At 40.4% G+C, this 24,475-nt stretch overlaps 1 protein-coding gene across 1 annotated transcript in view; it reads right to left on the minus strand.

The window, feature by feature from the left end:
* The window catches only part of VWF (von Willebrand factor), a 175,230-nt gene extending 158,561 nt beyond the window's left edge, over nucleotides 1-16,669 (minus strand). The window contains exons 1-5 of the mRNA XM_085873069.1: nucleotides 16,526-16,669; nucleotides 9,255-9,300; nucleotides 5,956-6,105; nucleotides 5,512-5,617; nucleotides 3,537-3,745 (exon numbers count right to left, since the gene is read on the minus strand). Of these exons, the coding sequence (XP_085729195.1) occupies nucleotides 3,537-3,745; nucleotides 5,512-5,617; nucleotides 5,956-6,105; nucleotides 9,255-9,300; nucleotides 16,526-16,528 (514 nt within the window). The 5' untranslated portion in view covers nucleotides 16,529-16,669. The remainder of the gene's footprint in view (nucleotides 1-3,536; nucleotides 3,746-5,511; nucleotides 5,618-5,955; nucleotides 6,106-9,254; nucleotides 9,301-16,525) is intronic.
* Nucleotides 16,670-24,475: the final 7,806 nt, after the last annotated feature.

Below are 24,475 nucleotides of genomic sequence, written 5' to 3' on the forward strand. Positions count from 1 at the left end.
CAAGAAAAAAAAGTTATGACGTCAAAATATCTCCGCTAATGGAAATCGCCTAAAAAATTATCTCTGAAACTCGGCAAGCTTTTTGAATTCTGTTTGCGAGAATCGAACAGGGCATTAGCAGAGATGAATTACCGCACATATGATACATCACTATGACATCATATCAATTGTTATGACGTCATTCCTATTTTTTGACATTTTTAGATCCTCGTGGAGGATCTCTAAGTCTTACTCATGTTGTTGTTCTTCTTGTGGACTTTTTTGTTTCACAGTCTACAGTTTTCATCGAAACTTCCTGAAACTTGGCATGTAAATGTAAAAATACCCTGCGCAGACAGTAACCATCTCCGATTTTGAAAATTCCTCCGAGAAAAAAAAGTTATGACGTCAAAATATCTCCGCTTATGGAAATCGCCTAAAATATTATCTCCGAAACTCGGCAAGTTTTTTGAATTCTGTTTGCAAGAATCGAACAGGGCATTAGCAGAGATGAATTACTGCACATATGATACATCACTATGACGTCATATCAATTGTTATGACGTCATTCCTATTTTTTGACATTTTTAGATCCTCGTGGAGGATCTCTAAGTCTTACTCATGTTGTTGTGCTTCTTGTGGACTTTTTTGTTTCACAGCCTCCAGTTTTCATCGAAACTTCCTGAAAGTTGGCATATATATATGTAAAAATTCCCTGCTCAGACAGTAACCATCCACGATTTTGAAAATTCCTCCAAGAAAAAAAAGTTATGACGTCAAAATATCTCCGCTAATGGAAATCGCCTAAAAATATCTCCGAAACTAGGCAAGCTTTGTTGAATTCTGTTTGCGGGAATCAAACAGTGCATTAGCAGAGATGAATTACCGCACATATGATGCATCACTATGACGTCATATCAATGTTTATGTCGTCATTCCTATTTTTTGACTTTTTTTGTTTCACAACCCAGAGTTTTCATCGGATATTCGTGAAACTTGCCATGTATATGCAGAAAGCCCACGCGCAGGCAGTAACCATCTCCGATTTTGGAAATTCTTCCGAGAAAAACAGTTAACGTCATAATATCGCCACTAATGGAAATCGCCTATATCTCCGATTATCTCCGAAACTTTGCTTCACAGCCTACAATTTTCATCAAAACCTCCTGAAACTTGGGATATACATGTAAAAAATACCCTGCGCAGACAATAACCATCTCCGATTTTGAAAATTCCTCCTATAAAAAAAGTTATGACGTCAAAATATCTCCGCTAATGGAAATCACCCAAAAAAACTATATCCGAAACTCGGTAAGCTTTTTTAATTCTGTTTGCGGGAATCGAACAGGGCATTAGCAGAGATGAATTACCGCACATATGATACATCACTATGACGTCTTATCAATTGTTATGACGTCATTCCTATTTTGTGTCTTTTTGTTTCACAACCTAGAGTTTTCATCGGATCTTCGTGAAACTTGCCATGTATATGCAGAAAGCCCACGCGCAGACAGTAACCATCTCCGATATTGAAAATTCCTCCTAGAAAAAAAAGTTATGTCTTCAAAATATCTCCGCTAATGGAAATCGGCAAAAAAATTATATCCGAAACTAGGCAAGCTTTTTAAATTCTGTTTGCGGGAATCAAACAGGGCATTAGCAGAGATGAATTACTGCACATATGATACATCACCATGACGTCATTCCTACTTTTTTGACATTTTTTGTTTCACAACCCAGAGTTTTCATCGGATCTTCGTGAAACTTGCCATGTATATGCAGAAAGTCCACGCGCAGGCAGAAACCATCTCCAATTTTGGAAATTCTTCCTAGAAAAAAGTTGACGTCATAATATCGCCGCTAATGGAAATCGCCGATACCATTATCTCTGAAACTAGGCAAGCTGTTTGAATTTTGTTTGCGGGAATCAAGCCGAGCATTAGCACAGATAATCTATCGCAAACCTGATACATCTCAATGACGTCATATTCGTTTTTATGACGTCATCATTAAGAGGACGAGGATCTTCACTCATTCGAGCTTGTTTTTGATTGCTTTGTCAAAATTTCTCAAAGCATGTTTTCACTTTGTCATTGTGGGGTATTTTGCATAGATCGGTGGCAAAAAAATTAAAATTCAATCCATTTTAAATTCAGGCTGAACACTACAAAATGTGACCGTCGAGGGGTGTGAAGCCACAGTACTTGCTGCTTCATTGCTTAACGCTCAGCATTTCAAAAAGATAGATCTTGGAAAACAACCATAGGTTGGTAACCATTTTGCAACCTTGATGCCTCCTCCTGCATTGATATTCCTTGGAAGGGAAGTCAAAGAAGATTTATCAGTCACACCAACATTCAGACCTTTGAGGTCAAAGCATGACATGATTATGAAAATCAAATTAGAAATAAACATGTTCTACTTTTTCCATGGCTTTTTGTTCACAAAAAGGAAGAATAAATTTTTACTTTTTCTTAAATAAAAATCCACGTCCAAAGGTTGTGGTGATGTAATCTGTGAGCAAGAAAAGTGTAACCAATGTATATTGTAAATGCGATTAGAATTGGGAACACAGCAACCATTTCAAGAGCCATTCATTTCGTATACGTGATGAAGGTGCATGCTAAATTGAGCAAATTAGAACTTGAGAAAAGGAAGAGAAGAAGGTATAGGATGGAGGCACAGAGGGGAAAGAGGGTTGGGGGTGTGGGGTAGAAGGGAAAAGAGGATTGGGAGGGGATGGAAATGAAAGGAAGAGGTACATATTTGAACATAAGGAGGAAGGGAGAAGCAGTGAAGAAAGGTTAAAAAATCCAATTGTATTTACCTCCACCATGAAAAGTCTGTTTGTCTGTGAGTAGGATATCTAAAAAGGTTATGGGTGGATTGGGATGGACAGGTTGGGTGTGTGACGAGCACAAAATGATTCGATTTTGGTGAAGATCCAGTTCTGGATACTGGAATTTTTAAAAAGTGATTCTTCACCATTGAGAGGGAGGACCAAAAACAATATATAACACGATAGCTTAAAAAGTTATAGACAGGTAATAACAAAACTAGGTGGATGAGTTGGTAGGTGACGAGTACAATTGGATTCGATTTTGGTTCAGGTCCGGATCTGTCCCATCAGTGGGATACAAAACCTAAACTGTTCAGCCTGGTGGAGGTACGCGCTCTACCGAGTGCCTTTCTCATTGTACTGTATGTGTTCTATAGATGGTCTCTAGCAGGGTTGCCAAGAGAGAGGTTGATGAAAAGAAGGGGGAGCAATGAAAATTAAAGGAAGAAATATGAGAAACAAAAATGGAGGGAAGATGCCCTCCCCAGTCGAGTCAGGGACAACATAGTCTTGGTTGGGGCTGCATCCTCCTCGAGCTAATTGGTTCTGCCATGAAAGATTGTGAGAACCATGAGGTCACTTGGTGCATTTCTTCATCTGTATTTCTGCATCAAGATTTTTTTTTTAATCTTAAAAAGTACATTAAATGTGCTGACATGGAGTTATAATAACTTGAGTTGATTTTGTCCTACAAACGATGTGCATTTTAAATGCTCACCTTCCTGTGTGATGAGCTCATCTAGGCGCAAGCTGTCAAAATTCCCACAGAGGCCACACGTACGCCCAGCGTGTACGCTGCTCACCAGAAGTGATATCGCATTGGGTGGCAAGAATGTGGCTCGCACACCCAGGGTGGTGCTGCGGATAGTTGGGTTGTCCAGGACACTCTCTAGCAGCACATCAGCAACAGAAACTGGAAGCTCAACACTGTGGAAGAGAAAGATAGTGCTGAGTCAATATACCACAAGCATTTCTGTATCGTATCACAAAGATACCGAAGGAATTTAAGGAGGCAGGAGGAGGCTATTTGGCTCACCAAGCCTGTGCTACATCTCGACCACATCAATTGAATTTAACAGTTTATCAACTTGAATTCACTGGGGTAGGGAATGGGGGGAGTGTGGAGATGAGAACACTGAGGCAAGCGCAGACATCACCAGAGTACTTTATCCTTCTGATAATTCATAGACCGGTGTGTTCGTCGTGCTCTTCCTCCTACAGTTCTGGGTTGATTACACCTAGATTTGCTACATAGGTTCAGCATGACCCCAATTGGTGGATAGGGGTGTTTTTACCTCCGCCACCAAAGGTGAGGGAGGTTGTTTTCACCCCTGTCTGTCTGTTTGTGCGCAGGATATCTCAAAGTTGTTGATGGATCCAAATGAAATTTTGTGGACAGTTTTGGTGTTTGACAAGGACGAAGTGATTAGATTTTGGTGACGAACCGGATCCGGATCCGGGTCCGACTACTAGAAATTTTAAAGTGATTTTATACCATTGAGAGATCGGGCCAAAAACGATATATAGCATGATGTCTCAAAACGTTGTGGACACGTTGGGTGTGTCACAAGGACGAATTGATTCGATTTTGGTGAAGATCCAAATCTGGATCTGGATACGAGATTTATTTAATTTTTAAAGTGATTCTTCACGATTGAGAGACTTCACCATCCAAAAACGATACATCGCCTGATATTTAAAAAATGTATTGATTGGGTCCGCTATGTTCTCGTGGATCAGGTGTTATGTGGCCTTTTTCACAGACATCACAACACAAGTATACAATCACCGATCCATACCTTAGCTACGTACTAATCCTCCAAATATCCAAGGAACCCCTCTGCCCCCAGCAGCCATCTATCTAAGTTAAAGTTAAACCTATCTACTATTTCTGCTGCCACTACCTTTCCAGGGAGACTATTCCATGCATTAACTACTCTCTGAGTGAAAGAAAGCTGTTTTTTACAGTCTATGTATGGTCCTTGGTCCTCTCACTGTCGATTCTGCACATGTTTTGTCTATGGCCTTCATTATCTTAAACATCTCTATCCAATCCCCCTTCATAATCATCTCCTTTCTAATGTTGCCAGAGGTTAGTCTGGCTTGCCCCAGCATCAATCTGGTCCCTCTATGGAAGCTTTATCCTTCCTCAGATAACACAATGTATCCATCCATTGGGACCATACTCTGTGCAGAGCGTCGGTGCTGTCTAAGCAGTCTCCTTGGCTGTTGGGTACAATCCTGGACAGGTTTCCACTCCGACGCAGGATTCCAGCAAGTTGGCACTCATTTTGCCGATCTCGGAAGGTTGACAGGCAGAGTCAACCCCACCTGGTATTAATTCAACAGCCGAGTGGGATTTGAGCTCAGGATCATAGATCCCAAGCCCATCACCGTAACCATGAAAGCCAACACCAGGCATACATACAAAGTATGACTTACTTCTTCCTTCTTCAAACTTTATATGTTTACCAGCCATGCATACCACCTGTCCCTTCCCTCTCATTCCTTCTTGTTCCTCTCTTGCACACTCCTTCCGGTGTAACAAGCAAAACCATCCTCCCTGACTTGTTCATAGCTTGGTATCATCTCGGAAAATTTAGGACTTGGGATCAATTTTTTTTTTTTTAAATCTTGAGACAACCCAGTTATACACAGACATGGGAAAAAAATGTACACACTGGAATCCTTACTGTTTTGAATTGGTGATAGCAGAGCCATTCCTGAAGAGATTGATGGTGGTGGATTGTGCAGGTAAGAAGAGGGCCAGGCCTACTCTCGCACCACCCTCGATGAGCACTGCACATACACACCATGCACATTATTATTCCCCATACAACATGCTTCTTACAAATTGCAATTCAGATGCAATATGTAACTTTTTGTCATGCATCAGTTACCATCATTGCAGGAGAATTAGACTAAACTCACTGAATTGCAAAAAACAATAGTCCACACAACAATTGCTCCAAAACAACGGTCAAACAAGCCTCAACCGGTTTCCCAAGAGATCGATGGAAATGTAACTTGAGTTTATTGTTGCAGTTGATGTGGGAACAGATGGATGGGTTTTCCAAGCTACAAGTGAAATTAATTAAACCTGGCTATTCGTTAGAAATATGTGAAGAGATGCACACCGTGTAAGGAGAACTTGTGGTGTACACAGTCTGCCATTAGTTGGTAGCTGCAGTCTCCAGTGAATCGCAACTGCTTCCCATCAAACGTCGAAATCCAGTGATTTCCATACAATGAGCAGCGGCCAGGTAGAGACTGGATGTCCACACAAGCTGCAATGAGAGGACGTCTTTGTTTTTAACAATGTCCTCAATCTGGTGTGGAGTCGTATGGACCTCGTCATAGATCAATAGAGTTAAAACATCAAATGAGGCAGGAGACAAAATGAAATTGTAATCCTATTATGATGACACTCTCTGCCTTGTTAAGTATGAAATACCAATGGAATGTGTGTGTTGTGTCTGCACACACATGTGCTAAAGTGTGTATTTTTACAGTGATGTTGCACATGTACACAGACCATCCAGTCACACTCCCACCCAAAACTGTGAGCGAAAAAAGTATGGGGACTGTACATAACGGGAGTTGATACCCTGCAGATAGCCAGCTTAAGGCTTAATTTGGACGACATGCAAACTGAGCCGTGTTGTGACATGCTTGCTTTTTCTCGTATATCTAAACACTCCCTGATTAGACAAACGAGGGATTACCCGAATTAATTTATTTCCCTCCAGGTGTTTTCAATGAACTGAATTGTCGGCACGGGAAAAATGGCAGAAACCAGACTTGTACACGGAATCTTGGGAATAAATCATTTAAATGCAGACACACGTGAGACAGACGGTAAGAGAATCCCAAACACAGAATAAAACTAGATGCTATTCATACAATACTTACCCCACACAGTCATGAGAAGGACTTGGTGCGAGCCAACTCTTCTGGCGGCAAACTTGTAATTGTGTCTTTGTACGCTTCTCGGGTAAATGTGTACAAATTATACTTTGAAAAGTCTCCCACAGAGTTCATTCATAAGCTTTTACAAAGTAGCTTTTATTCTCGTTCGAGTTTATTAAGATGTCCCACTTTGATCGGACACCTGACTCATTACATCCTTTTTATTAAATTGAATTCAGAATGGCATTAAAAAAATTAAATTCAAATCAAAGGGAAGACCAAATAAAATGGGTACTGACTGCATTGGGGTCATCAGAAGGAACCCGGACAAACAAAAAAGCAGGAACCTGGATAGGAATCGCATTACAGCTGCTACTCCTCCACCCTCAAACCCATCTCGGTGCAGCCAATTGAGCATTATTTAAAAAAAAAACAAGCAGTCATTGACTGGTACTTTCGAAATCGTCAACTTGGCATCTGACCATGTCTAATAAAAGCTGTCTCGAGAGAAAGTAGCAACGCAAACCAGAAGTTTCTACGATGATTCTGTACCAAACCATCAAAAATCGAATAGTTGACCTCACTGTGACCTTGACCTTTGACCGATTTTGACCAAAATATAATCAGCGCTAGCCACCACCCTCCTGAATCACGTGGTGCAATTTGACATTGGTAGCTTCTTCTGTTCTCGAGTTATCGTGCTGACAAACAAACAAACAAACACACACAAAAACAAACACACAAACAGATGACGGAAGTCATCAATATAAAGATTTCGTAAGTAATGACCCAGATTCAAAAAAATTCAACAATTCCGTCTGCCAGATCATGTGTCCAATCAAGTTGAAATTCAAAACATATCTTCCCCATCATGACTAGATCATAATTTTGAAGTTTCACGTCAAATCCCATCAACAGTTCAAGATAATATATATATATATATATATATATATATATATATATATATATATATATATATATATATATATATATATACATATATATAAAATTTCCTTCATTCCAATATGGATGCCAAATCATGTGACTGGTCAATTATTCGTGAACACCCTGGTATCCCCAAGGATTGAGGAACATGTGTGTGAAGTTTCCCCCCGATCTGTCCAGCTGTTCTGGAGAATTTTTTTCACGGTTTTAGAGTAAATCCAATATGGCTGCCAAACCATGTGACCGATGACATTATAGGTGGCAACTTTTCGGTCCTCATAGATAGATGGTCTGGCCTATAAAGTTTTACCTCAATCTGTTCAGTCGTCTGAGAAGATTTTATATACATAAAGTATGTATGTATATATATATATATATATATATATATATATATATATATATAGCTGCCAAACCACATGAACAATGATGTCCTCAGTGTTTTTTTTTCTTTCTGTTGACCAATTTATCCCAAGATGACTCAGAATTTTTTTTACTGATTGAATGCAGCATTCTACATATGCAATTATGTCATAATGAAGGCACCTATGACATCATAAAAAAATCATCACACATTCCCCATGGGACAGGAGCCAAGTTTGAATCTATGATGGAAATTTTGTGTCAATCCAAGAAGTGGTTGCAGAGGAAAAGGAATAACAAAATGCAGACACGTACATTCTACATACATTCGCGACTGATTGCTTCAGCCTGCCTTTCGCTTCGCAAACATGGGCAAACAATTATAAAACAAACAATGCCAAGAAACAATAAACTAATTCCCTAAGGGGCCGAACACATAGTCAAACATTTAAGTAACCTGGTAAGGTAATTACCTTATTATTGTGTGTATTGTGTTTCGTTTCTGAGAAGAAAGTAAATATCTCTTTGTGGGGGCAACCCCCCCTCCCCTGTAATCTCCCTCCGTAGACCCCCTCAAACCCCGATTATTTTTTTCAAAGACATGAAGAAACTTTTGTATGTCATGGGTGATGAAGGTTGTGGTCAAGTTTCATCAGAATTGCATGTGTGGTTTCGGAGAAGAAAGCAAATACCCATTTTGGGGGGCAACCCCCGTAAACTCCCTTAGGGCCCGATTTTTTAATGCCATGAACAAACTTTGGTACATACACGGTGAAGAACCTTGTGGTGAAGTTCCATTAAAATCGTATGTGTAGTTTCAGAGAAGAAGTTGAATGTGTTGGTGGATGGACGGACGGACGGACGACGCGCCATCCCATTAGCTCCCTGGAACTACATTCCAGGTGAGCTGAAAGCATGTAGAGATGGAATCCCCCCCCCCCAACCAAATAAAGAATGACAAGGTAGTAATGATACCACATTTCTTTAACGGATTGCCATCATGACATTCTTTGACATTAATTATTTTCGAATTAAGGCAAATGGATCCTAAATTACTTTGGAATTAACCATGTCATGGACGGTGACATGTTGTTAACCAATGTTAACTACAACGCTTACAAACATACATTACAGATACATAAACCAGTTGTGATATCAAACTATTTTGATAAATAAATTCATCACAATGCAGGAAAAGAGGTTCAATTAATTCCAAACTTACCCACAAATGAGATGGCTGTTAGCAGCAACGGGATGATATGGCTCACCTTAAAAAAGAAAAACGAAAATCTTTTAATTGACAAGGCAGAAAATGCTGAAATTGATTAATAATGCTTGTCACATTTGTGTATTATAAAGGATGACCTTTTTTTATGAAGACCTGCACCGAATATCATGTTGGGTTTATATTTGTCCCAAGGGCCTTGTCACAGAGTCAACAAGGTGCTCACAGGAGATGTCTTGAGTTTTTTTTTATCTATTGTATTCAATAATCTTATGCAATTGATTTATACAATTGATGTTTCATGGTTCTTTGAGTGTGTCTTTTTAAAGCCGAATACAGTATATGTGTGTATTTGTGTGTGTATATGTGTAATATTAATTTTTATTTAATTTTTTAAAGAAGATTTCCAATCAAAGTAAAAAAAAAAAAACGACATCAACGCTGCTAATTTGAGAAAAACAAGCTCAAATGAACTAAGATCCTTGAACTCTTAATGATAACGTCATAAAAACGAATATGACGTCATTGTGAAGTATCAGGTTTGCGAAAAATTATCTATGCTAATGCCCGGCTTGGTTCCCGCAAACAAAATTCAAACAGCTTGCCTAGTTTCGGAGATAATGGTATAGGCGATTTCCATTTGCGGCGATATTATGACATCAACTTTTTTTCTCGGAAGAATTTCCAAAATCGGAGATGGTTACTGCCTGCGCGTGGGCTTTCTGCATATACATAGCAAGTTTCTCGAAGATCCGATGAAAACTCTGGATTGTGAAAAAAAATGTTAAAAGATAGGAATGACGTCATAAAAATTGATATGACGTCATAGCGATGTATCATATGTGCGGTAATTCATCTCTGCCAATGCCCTGATCGATTCCCGCAAACAGAATTCAAAAAGCTTGCCTAGTTTCGCAGATAATTTTTTAGGCGATTTCCATTAGCGGAGATATTTTGACGTCATAACTTTTTTCTAGGAGGAATTTCAAAATCGGAGATGGTTACTGGCTGCGCAGGGTATTTTTTACATATATATGCCAAGTTACAGGAAGTTTCGATGAAAACTGTAGGTTGTGAAACAAAAAAGTCCACAAGAACAACAACGTGAGTAAGACTTAGAGATCCTCCACGAGGATCTAAAAAGCGAGCAGACCTGGTCTCAAGCAACATTTCGCCGGCTTTATCAGGCACAATAGATGATATATTGTGCCTGATGAAGCAGGCTATGAAGCTGGCGAAACGTTGCCTAAGACCGGGTCTGCTCTCTCTTTTTTGCTGAAATTAACACTGTTTATCTAGATTTTTTTAACTTTGGTTGGAAGCGCCTTCTTCTTTCAAAAATAAAAAAAATAAAGTGTAATCCCAACTGCCCCAATCTTATACAATATATTGATAAAAAAAAACATAAAAATATACACACGACCGGTCTAAAGTTTTAGAACACCCACATTTTTCCAGTTTTTACTGAAATTTATGCAGTTTAATGTTTCAATGTACTTTCAAATTACAGCATAGAACAAATAAACAATTGCAGATAAAAAAAAGAAATCATGGAATCGTTTTGTTGAACAAAATTTAATCTAAATTTTTGACTCATCAAAGTAGCCAGCTTTTGCAGATATAACAGCCGGACATACTTGTGGCATTCTTTCTACAATGGAAATCAAATATTGTTCGGAAAGTTCATCCAAACACTGTTGCAGAAGTTCCCACAAATGTGTTGCACTTGGAGGTTGCTTTGCTTTCACCCTTCTGTCCAGTTTATCCCAAACCAGCTCGATGGGGTTTAAGTCTGGAGACTGTGCAAGCCATTCCATGATTTGAAGCCTACCGTCTTGTTCTTTTCTTCTAAGGTAGTTCTGACATCGCGTGGAGGTATGTTTTGGGTTTTTATCTTGCTGGAGGATGAATCCTTGACCAACTCGGCGTAAACCAGAGGGTATTGCATATCGCTGCAAAATGCTGTATCCGCACTTTTGGTTCATGGTACAAGTTGCCAACTCTGGATCCAGCAAAAGAGCCCCAGATCATCACGCTTCCTCCTCCATGTTTGACAGTTGGTGTCACACACTGAGGAACCATCCTTTCGCCTTCTCGATGGCGTACAAAAACTCTGCGTGATGAACCGAAGATTTCACATTTTGATTCATCGGTCCATAAGACCTTCTTCCAGTTTTCAGTATTCCACTGGTGGTGCTTCATGGCCCATGCAAGCCTCTTTTTCTTATTTTGCGATCTTAGCAATGGCTTTCTTACTGCCACTCGACCTGTCAAACCTGCAGCTCGACGTCTTGTCTTCACAGTTGAAACTGAGACTTCCTTACTTCGACCAGTGTTAACCTGTGCTTGAAGCTGCTGTCCTGTGAGCCACCTATCACGCAAGCTGTTGACTCTCAGAAACTTGTCTTCTGATTGTGTTGTGGCTTTGGGTCTGCCAGACCTCTTCCTGTCAGAGTTTCCTCCAGTTTCCAAGTGCCTTTTGATGGTGTCAGAAACTGTACTCACTGACACCTTGGCTTCTTTGCAATTTCTCTTGCGGAAAGACGTACACTTTTAAGGGTTGTCATGGTCTGTCTGTCTTCCTTTGTTACTTGTCTTTTTCTCACCATTATGGTAGCAATATACTTAACTACTTCCTGCAGTGCAATATTGTCAAAATAATGATTCAGAGGGTGTAGCAACACAGTCTGTTCCAACACTGCTTTTATACAGACAGAGGGTTTGTAACTAATCAACAAAAGTTGAGACACCTGTAGGAATTGTTTGCATCAAATTTCAAGACTAAATTTACTTCCATTGCTGCAGAACAGCTGCAGTTACTAACCCATTACTTGTTACCTGAAAAGGGTAACAACTTATTGTTACCCTTTTCAACAACAATTTTAACAACTCTGAAATTTGCATTATCTTTCAGTTTTTGGTAATCTAAACTTTCTTTTTTATCCTTTGGCAGTTTACCGCTTAGCTTTGTACCATTTCAGGTTATTCACTGCACTTGAACTGCTAAAATTTCAGTAAAAACTGAAAAATGGGGGTGTTCTAAAACTCTTGACCGGTCGTGTGTGTGTATATGTTTATATATATATATATATATATATATATATATATATATATATATATATATATATATATATATATATATATATATATAATTTGTAATCAGTTGGAGACAATGCAGAAATCAACATTACTGTCCGAGTAATGTCGTCTGGATCTGAGCCTGGGACCTGAGCGACATGAGCAATGTTCTCAGTTGGGAATGCAGAATATGTTAACTCAAAGTTAATCTCAAAGATAAGCAATTGCATTGAAATATGGGGATTGCTGAATGTCCTTGAAGTTCAAGATAATTAACCAAGAAAACATACCGAAGCCAAACGATGAATACAATAGACCATTGGAATCATATATTGGAAAACAGTAATTTGTGATGTTCTCCATGTTTAACCTTTTCTGTGGAAAAGAAATGCCTTAATTGCTCAATCTGTCATTTTTTCAAGTAATATCACTGATGATTAATTGGCATGAATGCAGCTGTCAAAATAAAAAGCTCATCTGAGTTCAACCCATATATTCAGCGATGGGAGACTTCGATGGAAAGCCAGGTGGCACATTTTTTGTGAGATAGCAGTTTGGCATGCTTTCCTCAAAATAAAGTCTGGTATTTCTGAGCGTGTCCTTTTGTTTACCATTTCAGTGACTTTTTATTGGATAATTTACTCTGTTTTTTAAAATGCAAAGTAACTGCTTCTTTGGGTTTCTGCGGAGATATAGTTCATGGGCGCACACAGTTATCAGGTGGACCTAATTATGTTACCCCAGACATTTTGGTGCCACGGGCACCTGTTTTTGTCAAGGTGTTTTTTAGTGACATTGTAAACAATTTAGGTTTCAAGTGGTTTGGCTCAGCTGATCGTTTTGAGCTACATTTCTGACTGGTGCCCACAACAAGCAGGGTGGCTGCATAATCAAATACCAGAGAGCAATTTGGGGCCCTGCCCGGGTCAAGAGGAAGTGAGCACGGAAGGTGGATTTAACAACCCGCATGAGTATTCCAGTGCATTCTGGATTGGCTAGTCCCCACAAAACAGACATTTTTTTACCTACCGGCGGAACACTTTTGGACTGGAAAAATAGGAGCCAATTGCAGAATGACGAGACAGAGACAAAAAAAAAAATAAAGAAGACAGAGGGATGTGGGAGTGGAGGAGCTCCCCAAACTTCCCACGACTCACCACATAGATTTTCCATCTTCATCGCAATTGGGGCAAACCATTAAATAATCCTAGCTGAGCAAACGATATCTGTGTAAGCCTTCTGGGAAGGAGAATTTAACCACCTGGCAGATTTACATCATATATTTATGGGTTTATAAGTCTGGAAAAAAAACGTTCCTTAAAAATGACAAAACAGGTCGAGATGGAATTGACCCAAAACAACGAATCAAGGTAGGAAGGAATGATAAGGTAGTAATAACGCCACAATAAAACACCACAATCCTTTTCGAGATTGCCATCACGACATATTTTGACATGAATTATTTTTGAATTAAGGCAAATGGATCCTGAATTACTTTGGGATGAACATGTCATGGTCCATGATGTGTTGTTAACTAATAGCACGCCATTGGAAAGCCCCACACTTCCCACCAAAGGCAAAGTTGTAAAATGACAAAAAGCTTCCACCAGGAATGACCCAGTATCAAATGTTGAGTTAAAAAAAATTATATCCCGTTTTCACCCTCTGACCCAAAGTCCCCACCCCCTGAGGCATGAACCGTGGGTCAAATCCAAAAGCTCGTTACATCTTTCACGTGCCCCCCTCCCCCTCCCCTCCCCACCCCCAATGTTGATTGCATTTACAATGTTTCATTTTAAAATGTTTTTAAAATGTGCCTGTAATTGGTATTTCACCCTTTGACCCACCCTGGGGGCATGGCAACAAATGATACTGCTCTTGCACCTTCATGCCATGTGGTGATCATAACTACCAAGTTTGGTGAATTTCTGTCCAACCATTTATGAGGAGATAGAGTGACTAATGGGGCTAGACAGACAGAGGATGGAGCCAATTACAATATCCCCCTCCCCCCCCCCGTTTTTTTGCGGTGAAGCCACTTCAATATTTGGGTATGGCCTTCCTTCCATCCATAAAAATGAATAAGAACCGTTCCAACCCACCGTGTGTGATTCCAAAGGGTAATTTTAAAAGGTAATTCTAGAGGGTAATTCTACGGAGGGTGATTCTACGGAGGATGAGCTGCGTGCGCACTGGTGGACACAAACATGCGGAGCCAAAGTTTGCAAGACCTCACGTGCTGCGTTATGTCCCGTACGTGACACACGGAGCTCACATTGAAATGTAATGATGGTGTGCACAAAACTTTATGAGTTTCTGCATCATGCAAACCGAAAGGTATCATTGTATCATTTGTGGTTCAAAATACATTAACAACCAAAATTGTTCGGGTCTTTTTCGAACACCCGTATATTGCTGGCAGTTTTTGCAGTACAGGTTGCATGATATCAACTTTTTAGACGAATCTGTCAGGAAGTTATCTGACTGTTTCGGTGTGCAGAGGCACACCCCTTTCTTTCAGGTACTTTTCCAAGTATTCTCGGCTTCTTTTAGAAGCTTTGTGAGCCATTTAGGTAACAATCCTTACCTGGCACACACAATATAATATATCCCCTGCCCTGATGACCGTTGTTGCTAAGAGTTTCTGCCCATGCACACCAAGCACACTGAGGCAGATTGTGGCATATTGGTGAACGTCTGGCACACCTGTCATTAAAACAATTTAAACCTTCCAGCAGAAGTCCGTGGTAAAAAAATACCATGATGTAAAACCTGGTGTTGGCTTCTCGGTTAGGGTGGTATTTTGGGATCTTAGGGTCCTGGGTTCAAGCCCCGTTAGCCGCTGAATCAACAACAGGGGGTTGGCTCAGCCTGTCATCCTTCTGAGGTCGGTGAAATGAGTACCAGTGTAGCAGCCAAGAGGCTGCACATGAAGGGAAGTGGTATTGATGGATTTATTGTAAAAAGAAATCTGGTATTGGTGTGGTGCAGGCATGATGGGCCGAATGGCCTCCTCTTGTGCAAAATTTCCTTGTAATTTTCTCAATATGAACTCGCCATTCTGCTTGTTACACACTTATATATTCACCTATTCCATATCCAATCTTTCCCTAAGCTGAGCTGGGTGCATTTGTACTGCTTCCATTGCTTTATACATTGCTGCAATAATCCTGGATGGGCCGGTCCACAAATCCCGTTGGATTGTTCGACAATTTCAAAAAATGTAATACAGATTAAGTAAAGCTGTTCAATGCTCAAGTAAATAACTTTTTGAACTACAACAAGGAAAATATTACAAGCAACATTTACTCTCAAGGATAAAAAGCACCACCGACTGCAACAATTGCCAAAGACAACTGACGACGGTTCGACTACCGAGTGGTCTTGAACCAGGACTCATTACCTCTGCTACCGAAAGTAGTTGAAGGTTGTGTGTACCCCTGTCTGTCTCTCTGTCTCTTTGTCTGTGAACAGAATATCTCAATTGCTTATGGACGGATTCGGACGAAATTTTATGGCAGGTTGAGTGTGTGATGAGGACGAATGGATTCAATTTTGGTGAAGATCCAGATCCGGATCCGATAAAAAATTTTTTAAAATAATTCTTCACCATTGAGTGCTAGGACTAAAAAGGATATACAGCAGGACATCTCAAAAAGTTATGGACGCATTATGAAAAAACTAGGTGGATGAGTTGGTTCGATGACAAGAACAAGCCGATTCGATTTTGGTTCAGGACAGCAGATCCAGATAGGACCCATCAGTGGGATACAAAACGTAAAGTGTTTAACCTGGTGGAGGTGTGTTCTCTACCGAGCACCGTTGTAGTTTGTTCGTCGAATCATCAAACCTGAGCCAGATTACCCCTTGCAGTGATTGCTGCTGTTGGAACTCGACTTCAAATTGAAATTCTCGCATCTATGAAATATACCATTTGTAGACTTTGTACCATAAACGTAAACATGTCAAACATTATTACGCATGTTGGTTCAACTGATGTTACAATAATTATAAGTAATGTCTAATAATTAATAATTTACCTTACTCATCGTGGTAATTAGGACTCAGCAACTATTGTGTTATGAGCATGGCGTACACAAATTCTGTATTAATAATAATCATCATAGATCATGAGCGTCTTCAGATTTCCCATGTAAACAGTGAGATGCAGACAAATAAACTATTGTTACCATGTTAACGGCAGCGGAAGGTGATGGAGGCTGTTAGGGAGTCTGCCGACAGGCGACTTCATAGCCTGATGAAACGGAGCACTGTGCGTGACCATGCCGAGAGCATTATGTGACACTCGCTGGGAAGGAGGGAATGAGCGACATTATAAAAACTTCCTCAATGTGTCACCTCATTCTCAGCTTGGCGACACCGGAATGATGGATGGCTGATGGCTCTGAGTGCACAAATATTTTTCATTCTGAGAATAATGGAAGGAAGGAAGGGCTTTATTGAAACAACCTTTCTTTATTGTCCTTTTGCTCCATAGCACTCTCTCTCTCTCCCCTTCACCATCTCCCTCCCCACTCAATATCTTTCACGGTAGCCTCCATCAAATATGTTAGATTTTAAAGGCTTTGCATAAACTTTACAATCACAGTTTTCCTCTTGATGTTGAAGCCTTAAGACAGAAACAGTGCTGTGCGAACACAGGTGTTGACAAAAACAATGACAAATCCACATGACCATTTCACCTCGCCCCTTTTGGATAGTGGTCGACGGTGTAATTCTGGGGAGATATCTTTCCATTTCATAACTTCCTCCGAAAATGATACGAAATCAGAATGATCCAAATAACTGACATCATGAAAAAAAAATATATTCACTTGAATTTGGGTATTATCTAATCTATCTATAATTCCAGCAATCTGTGTGTGTGTGTCTGTGTGTGTGTGTGTCTGTGACCGCTGTTTCTTGACAACCGCTGGTCCGATCTAATTGAAACCTGCCAGGTATATTGCTGGGGACCTGAGTATGTGCCTTTTCAAGGTTTGATATTAATCGGACAAGTGCTTCCCAAGTTATGGCCATTTATTTACCAAACCAATGACAGGACATGGTGCTGTGACGTCACAATTGACGTCACAATTCTTCTTTTTTTTTTGCACGTACAGCCACGCACGTACGGGCACGCAGGTGAAGGAACGGCCTGTGTGGTTGTTTCTGGCATGCAGTTTGAATTTTTTTTTCATTTTTTCTGCACGTATGGCCACGCACGTACTACCATGCGAGAGTGAAGGAACAGCCTGTGTGGTTGTTGTTTCTGGAACGCGGTGTGAAATTTTTTTTTTGCACGTACGGCCACGCACGTACGATCACACGAGAGCGAAGGAACGGCCTGTGTAGTTGTTTCTGGCATGCGGTTTGAAAGTTTTTTTTCATTTTTTTTTGCATGTACGGCCACGCACGTACTACCACGCGAGAGTGAAGGAACGGCCTGTGTGTTTGTTTCTGGCACGCAGTTTGAATTTTTTTTTTTTTTGCATGTACGGCCACGCACGTACGGGCATGCGAGAGCGAAGGAACGGCCTGTGTGGTTGTCATCATCTATAAAATATAAAAACCTATAAAAATCATCTTCTCCAGAATGGCTAGACAGATCGGGGTGAAACTTCACATAAATGTTCCCCAAGCCTTGGGTGTACAAGTTTGTGAAGGAATAATTGATAGGTCACATGGTTTGCCAGCCATATTGGATTTAAGAGAATATTAAATTATGTTTTGTCTGGAACTGCCTCATCAATCGATGTAAAACTTCAAATTATGATCTAGTAGTGATGGGGAATACATGTTTTAAATTTGAACTTGATTGGACACATGGTCTGACAGACAGAATTATTTAATTTTTTTGATCTGGGTTCATTCTGTTTTTTTGATATACATTTTTTTTTAAAAAAAATAAGGCTTACTTGGCTGTGCCGGATGGGTTTGGGGGTAGAGGAGTAGCAGCTGAATGTGAATCCTATCGAGGTTCCTCCTGATGACTTCATCTTTGCTTTTTCCTTGGTTGGGTTCCTTCTGATTTCTCCAATGCAGGACTTACCTATTTGATCTTCCATTTAATTTGAATTGAATTTATTTTAATCCAATTTCTAAATTCATTAGAATAATAATAAACATCATGGGTCATGGTCAGGTGTCCAATCAAAGCGGGATTGCATAGAAGTGGGACGACTTGGCACACGGTCATCACTGTCAGCAGTTATAAAGTGGCAGTTCTAATTATGTCTTATTTATTATGTAACACACCAGTACACAAACACCACACAAAATACACCACACAAAACAATTCCTGGCGAGTGTCTGCAATCTCTGAGTGCTCTTTTTCTTGTTGTTGACACTACAGGGACTTTCAGGAAAGAAAGCAGAAAGTTGAAGGAGGTGGGTTTGGGGTGGATTAACAGGGGTAGAAAAGATCATAGTTTTTGAAGGGGGAAGACATGAGATGGTGGTGAACAGCTGTTTTAAAGACCTGGAGGGAAGAGTGGGATTGAAGAGCAGGTGAGAGTTTGTTCCAAAGGTGGAAAAAAAAGAGGAATGAAAGGGTGAAGGTGAGCAGTAATTCTTGATTTTGGTAGTTTTACCAGAAGGGGGATGCTGGCAGACCTTGAGCGCCGTGCAGAAATATGGGCTGAGCAGATAGCAGACAGAGCAGAGGGGGTGAGGCTGGAGAGGAGACTGCAGAAGACAGAAAGACCACCAACCTGCCTGCGGTGAGAGAGTGAGAGGTCCAAAGACTCAGCCTCATCACGGGAGACACCAATGATCCTAATTGGATGGAGACACCTCCATCCATTGTTGGGAATGCAGGAACAGTAAGTCCAGGGTACAGTGACCTGAACTGAATCCAAATTGATGATCGGAAATCAGGCCATTGGAGAGAGGATGGACTTAATGTCGGAAGTGATGATGGATTCCATAACCTTGCTGATGATTGGGAGAAGGCTGATTGGTCTGTAGTTGCAGGGATCTGTTTTTGCACCTTTTTATGAAGGGTGGTAAAGTTTGCTGATTTCCATGTAGATGGCGGATGCCCTTGAGCAAATTAGAGGGTGAATAGAACAGAGAGAGCATGAGCAAGAGCAGCAGAGCAAGTTTTTGGGATACATGGGCTGATGCCTTCTGCTCTGATTGCAGAATCAGTCGACATTTGACAGCAAGCTCTGCACTTTGTTAGGAGAAAAGGACACAGAGTCCAGGAACAGTTGGGTGCGACTGGGTAAGGTGGGTACTGAAAGTGATGGGTTTGGGACACAAGATTTAGAAGCAAACAGAGTTGAGGCATTCACCCTTTTCACATGCAGTGTCAGTTGTGTGGCCATTTGAGGTAAGGGGGAGGGGATGAAGGGGGAACATACACCAGAAACAGATTTAACTAAACACCACCAGGAATTGGAGGAGGGCAAGAGGTTTGAGAGTTCAGACTTCAGATGAAAAATATCTTTCCTGGCTCTCCTCAGGTTAGACACACACTTGTTCTGATCTTTGTGGAAGGAACTGAGATTGCCTTCAGTTGGATTTGCTTTCCCTGAGATGAAGGCAATTGTTTCAGGACAACTGCTTCGCCACAAACTTCAGTGTACCAAGGGTGGGAGGAAGAGTAGGACAACTGACAAGCATAATAAAGCATAAAAATATTCTTTATTCTAACTCCATGACTCCCATCTCTCTATCTCTATCTTTCTCTCTTTCTCTCTTTCTCTCTTTCTCTCTTTCTCTCTTTCTCTCTTTCTCTCTTTCTCTCTTTCTTTCTCTGTCTCTTTCTTTCTCTGTCTCTTTCTTTCTCTGTCTCTTTCTTTCTCTGTCTCTTTCTTTCTCTGTCTCTTTCTTTCTCTGTCTCTTTCTTTCTCTCTCTCTCTTTCTTTCTATATCTCTTTCTTTCTCTCTCTCTCTTTCTTTCTATATCTCTTTCTTTCTCTGTCTCTTTCTTTCTATATCTTTCTCTCTTTCTTTCTTTCTTTCTTTCTATCTCTATCTCTTTCTTTCTTTCTTTCTTTCTAGCTCTATCTCTTTCTTTCTTTCTTTCTCTATCTTTTTCTCAACATCAACTAATGCCAGCACATGGGACACCTTTCTTAACACCCATCTGAGGGATGGCACACTTTATGATGCAACAGTCTGCCAGCAAAACATCAGTCTGACAGTTTTGTAGTTGGGTCTGGAATCTATCATCCTTCGACAGCTCACAGGTAAATGTGCTACCTCTGCACCATTGTATCAAAGTGGTTGCAAACCTTAAAATAAGACCTCAAACATTTGAAAATAGCCGGCTTAATTATCTCCCTGCTCACCCCACCTGTAGCTTTAAACCGTTCACACATGTTACATATGTCTACCTCCACAAGATGTCTGCAACAGTCTCAACATTGACGTGAGATTACTTTAAGAACGAAGTCCCTTCCGTTTAGTCATGTTGTAATATTAGTTCTAACGTCAAACTCACGTGGGAAATGAACTTTCAAGTTCCTCCAATAACAATCGGGGTTGTGTTCTTGGCATCAGCTTATCTGATTCCATTTTCATTTTCACAACAACACAGATGATTGTTATGGTTCACGGTGATAAGAAATGACCTTCAGCTTCCCAAGCCAACTCACAGAGCAATTAGTGACGTCATTGTCTACCTGCTGGAATTCTGCTAGATAAAGAAGAATAATGGCACCTGATAACCGAGATCAACACTAACGCATCCAATTCAATAAAATGTTGAAAGATAAGAATCGTCGAGCCCTGTGAGTACATCCATCAAACTGTAGCCTCGGAGCTCTACAGCCTGGGTTCAAATCCCGACCCAGCTATAAACTGTCGTCCTGGTCCCCGGTGTTGAATCAATCTGTGTGACTTTCTTCGGATGGACGTTAAACGGGTGTCCCGTCTGCTGGAATTAGTTGATGGACGTTAAAGACCCCACGGTGTCCTTCAAGAAGAGTAGGTGAGCTCTCAACATCACCCTGAATTATTTTTTTTACAAATTCCTGCTCTAACCTAAAGGGGGCACTGCATCAGGGGCTTAGCTGCACTTCCACAGTAAATGATACTACCCGTTCGAAAGAAGTAAATTGATGGGTGACCTTGGGTGTTGTAGGCTGAGAGCCAGATAGTTCAGTTGGAAATGAGCTCCCCTCCCAGCTGTCACATTTCATTCTACTCCCAATGGGGAATAAAGGATGATGGTGAGGATGACATCATTGTTGAAGTGGTAGACCAGCCATAAATGTTTTAATCGAAATTCTTGTTTGTCATCGAGATTCATTGTGTATGTCCAGGCCGAGGAAGTTCGATTTGTGCACACATGCACGTACACACAACACACACACACATACACGTTGGTATATCTTGAACAATTGTAAGTATCTCGTTCCTATAACGTTTTGAATGCCCCTTATGAGAGAAAAAGTCCATCCTGATATTTTGACCGAAATGTGAAGGGACAACAACTACTTTTCACCATATAATACATTAATTACTATACTTAATTACTGTACATGTCTTCCTCTTTCTCACCCCACCATGCCCACCCTCCCTCCCCCATTACTGTGCATCACACCCCTCCAGAAAGGCAATGCTGTACTTGTACACCTTACAATATAAATAAGGTAGGGCTCAAAACCCCCATCAGAATCTCTTGCAATAGCAGTTTGGTTGTCCCCTGCTGGCATCACGTGGGAACACCAGTTTTAATGTGATTCAACTCAACAGCGAATTCATCCAGGATGAGACAGCTATAGCCTTCTCTTGGTTGATATTGTCAATCTTTCTTTGTCTTTCCAGATTTTTGTCAATCCTGAAATACCTATTCTCTTCAATGCTCGTCGTCCATTAATTTCTCCTCCACATTCTCCATTCACTTCAATCTTAAAACCCAGGAAAATGACATTTTCCACTATTTCCCAATGATTGTCTCCAAATCTGAACATGTCGATCTTCTCAGTTGACAAGATTTTAGTGTATTGTAGGTTTAAAAAAGACCAGCCTTTTCACTTTCCCTATTCATTGTGTGCAGCAGCTTCATCAAGTCATCTTCACTTTCTGCCAACAGAGTGGTATCATCCTCATACCTTAGGTTGTTGATACATCTTCCACCAATCCCTGACTCCAGCATGTATGTCATCCAAGTTTGATTTTCTCATGTTGTACTCAGTATACAGATTGAACAAGTATGGGGAGAGAATGCACCTCCTGTCTAAATATCCCCTTTTCCAATCATAAACCATTATGTCTCTTCATACTCTTTTCTTGTTGAGGCTTCTTGTTTAGTGTACTGGTTTCTTATCAGACCCATCAGGTGCTCTGACATCCCCATTTCTCTCAACATAATCAATATCAATTCATGATCGACACAATCGAAGGCTTTGCTATCTATCTTGCAAGAGGGCCGTTTGTCTGTGTCTGTCTGTGTCACCATTTTTCTGAAAGAGGGCTGAACGGATCTTCGACAAACTTTCAGAGGTTCATCATACATGCAGGAGAGTGTTTTAGTCAAAAATATTTTTTTTGAAAAAAAAACAGTTTGATTTCTTGGGGAATTTTTTTAAATTGCTCTTTCGTACCTGAGTATGCCTGGTGTTGGCTTAGTGGTTAGGGTGGTGGGTTTGGGATCCTCGGATCCTGAGTTGAAATCCCACACACCTGTTGAATAAATCCCAGGTGGGGTTGACTCTGCCTGTCATCCTTCCAAGGTCGGCAAAATTAGTGCCAGCTTGCTGATATCATGTGTCGGAGTGGTGACCCGTCCAGGATTGTACCCAATAGCCAAGGAGACTACTTAGGCAGCACCAACACTCTGCACAGAGTATGGTCCCAATGGATGGATGGACGTATAGTACCTGAGCCTTTGTAGCTATGTGAAAGGTAATATTAAATGATCACTGACCCCATTTCTTAGTGGGTATAGGGAAATGTTTTATGCCCCCACAAAAAAATATTCTTCAAAATGCCAACAGAATGAGAACAGCACTCGACAATGGCGGGTACTACCCTGCTGGTAGCCTTTTCCATGATCTACCTCAGATTTGTGATTTGTTCTCGTGAATTTACTTCTTCCTCTTCTGAAACTAGATTGTTCAACTGGTATTTCTCGCTTAATGAAGTCTTCTATTCTGTGTATTCTATTCTCTTTCATCAAGGCAATGGTTCGGTTATTTGAACATTCTCTTGGATCCTCTTTATTTGGCAATGGTACGTAACTCTTTCCATTTGTCAGCTCTTTCAGGCCTCTATATACCTCATATTCTATAACTATTGGTTCTTGCTCACATTCTCTTTCTTCAAAGGTTGCCATCATATTGTTCGCTTGTTTCTATAGAATTCCAGTGAAGTCCTTCCATCTTTCTTTCACCTGTCAGATATTTTCCGATTCTGCTCTTAAGGATCTCAATCCTAGACCTAAACTTTCCTGTGACCTCCCTGATCTCCTTGACTTTCTATCTCTATGCATGCCTCTTTGAAATACCTATTTTGTCTTTCCCTGCTTGCCGTTGGAAGACGGCATTTAGCCACTTAATGTCCGCTCTTGATGCGCCTTTTGTTTTAATCTCATCTTCTGTTTGCAATATTTATTGCCTCTTCTGGCAGCCATTTAGCCTTCTTTCTGCTTGGTTTGGCGATGTTGTTTTTGGCCTTTTTGGCTCGCCTGTTCAAAGAACAGAAAGCGATAGCGATACCTCCGGCATCAGCGTGAGCGTGAAAATGTTAAAGTTTTTGGTGCAAGTTATTTAGAAGCTTGCCATTCATTTAATATGTGTACTAGGATGCTGATATTTGGCATGGAGGTTCCTTTGGGGTATATTATTGATGTAGTGAAGTTGAAATTAAAAAATAATTTCAAATGTTTTAAATTTTTGACCTGTTTTGAACTTAACTTTTTTATAGCACATCAACGTTAAAGTTTTTGGTGCAAGTTATTTAGAAGCTTGCCATTCATTTAATATGTGTACTAGGATGCTCATATTTGGCATGGAGGTTCCTTTGGGGTATATTATTGGTGCAGTGAAGTTGAAATTAACAAATTATTTTTTAAAAAAATTTCAACCTAAGATGGTGTCAAAGCCACCCAATGCTCGCCTGTTTATACTAGACGCTTGCCATTCATTTAATATGTGTACTAGTTTCCTTTCTAATGTTTTTATCTC

This window comes from Eptatretus burgeri, chromosome 3 (assembly GCF_056783735.1).
Source record: "Eptatretus burgeri isolate ZD-2024b chromosome 3, Ebu_testis_v1, whole genome shotgun sequence".
Classification (NCBI taxonomy): domain Eukaryota; kingdom Metazoa; phylum Chordata; class Myxini; order Myxiniformes; family Myxinidae; genus Eptatretus; species Eptatretus burgeri.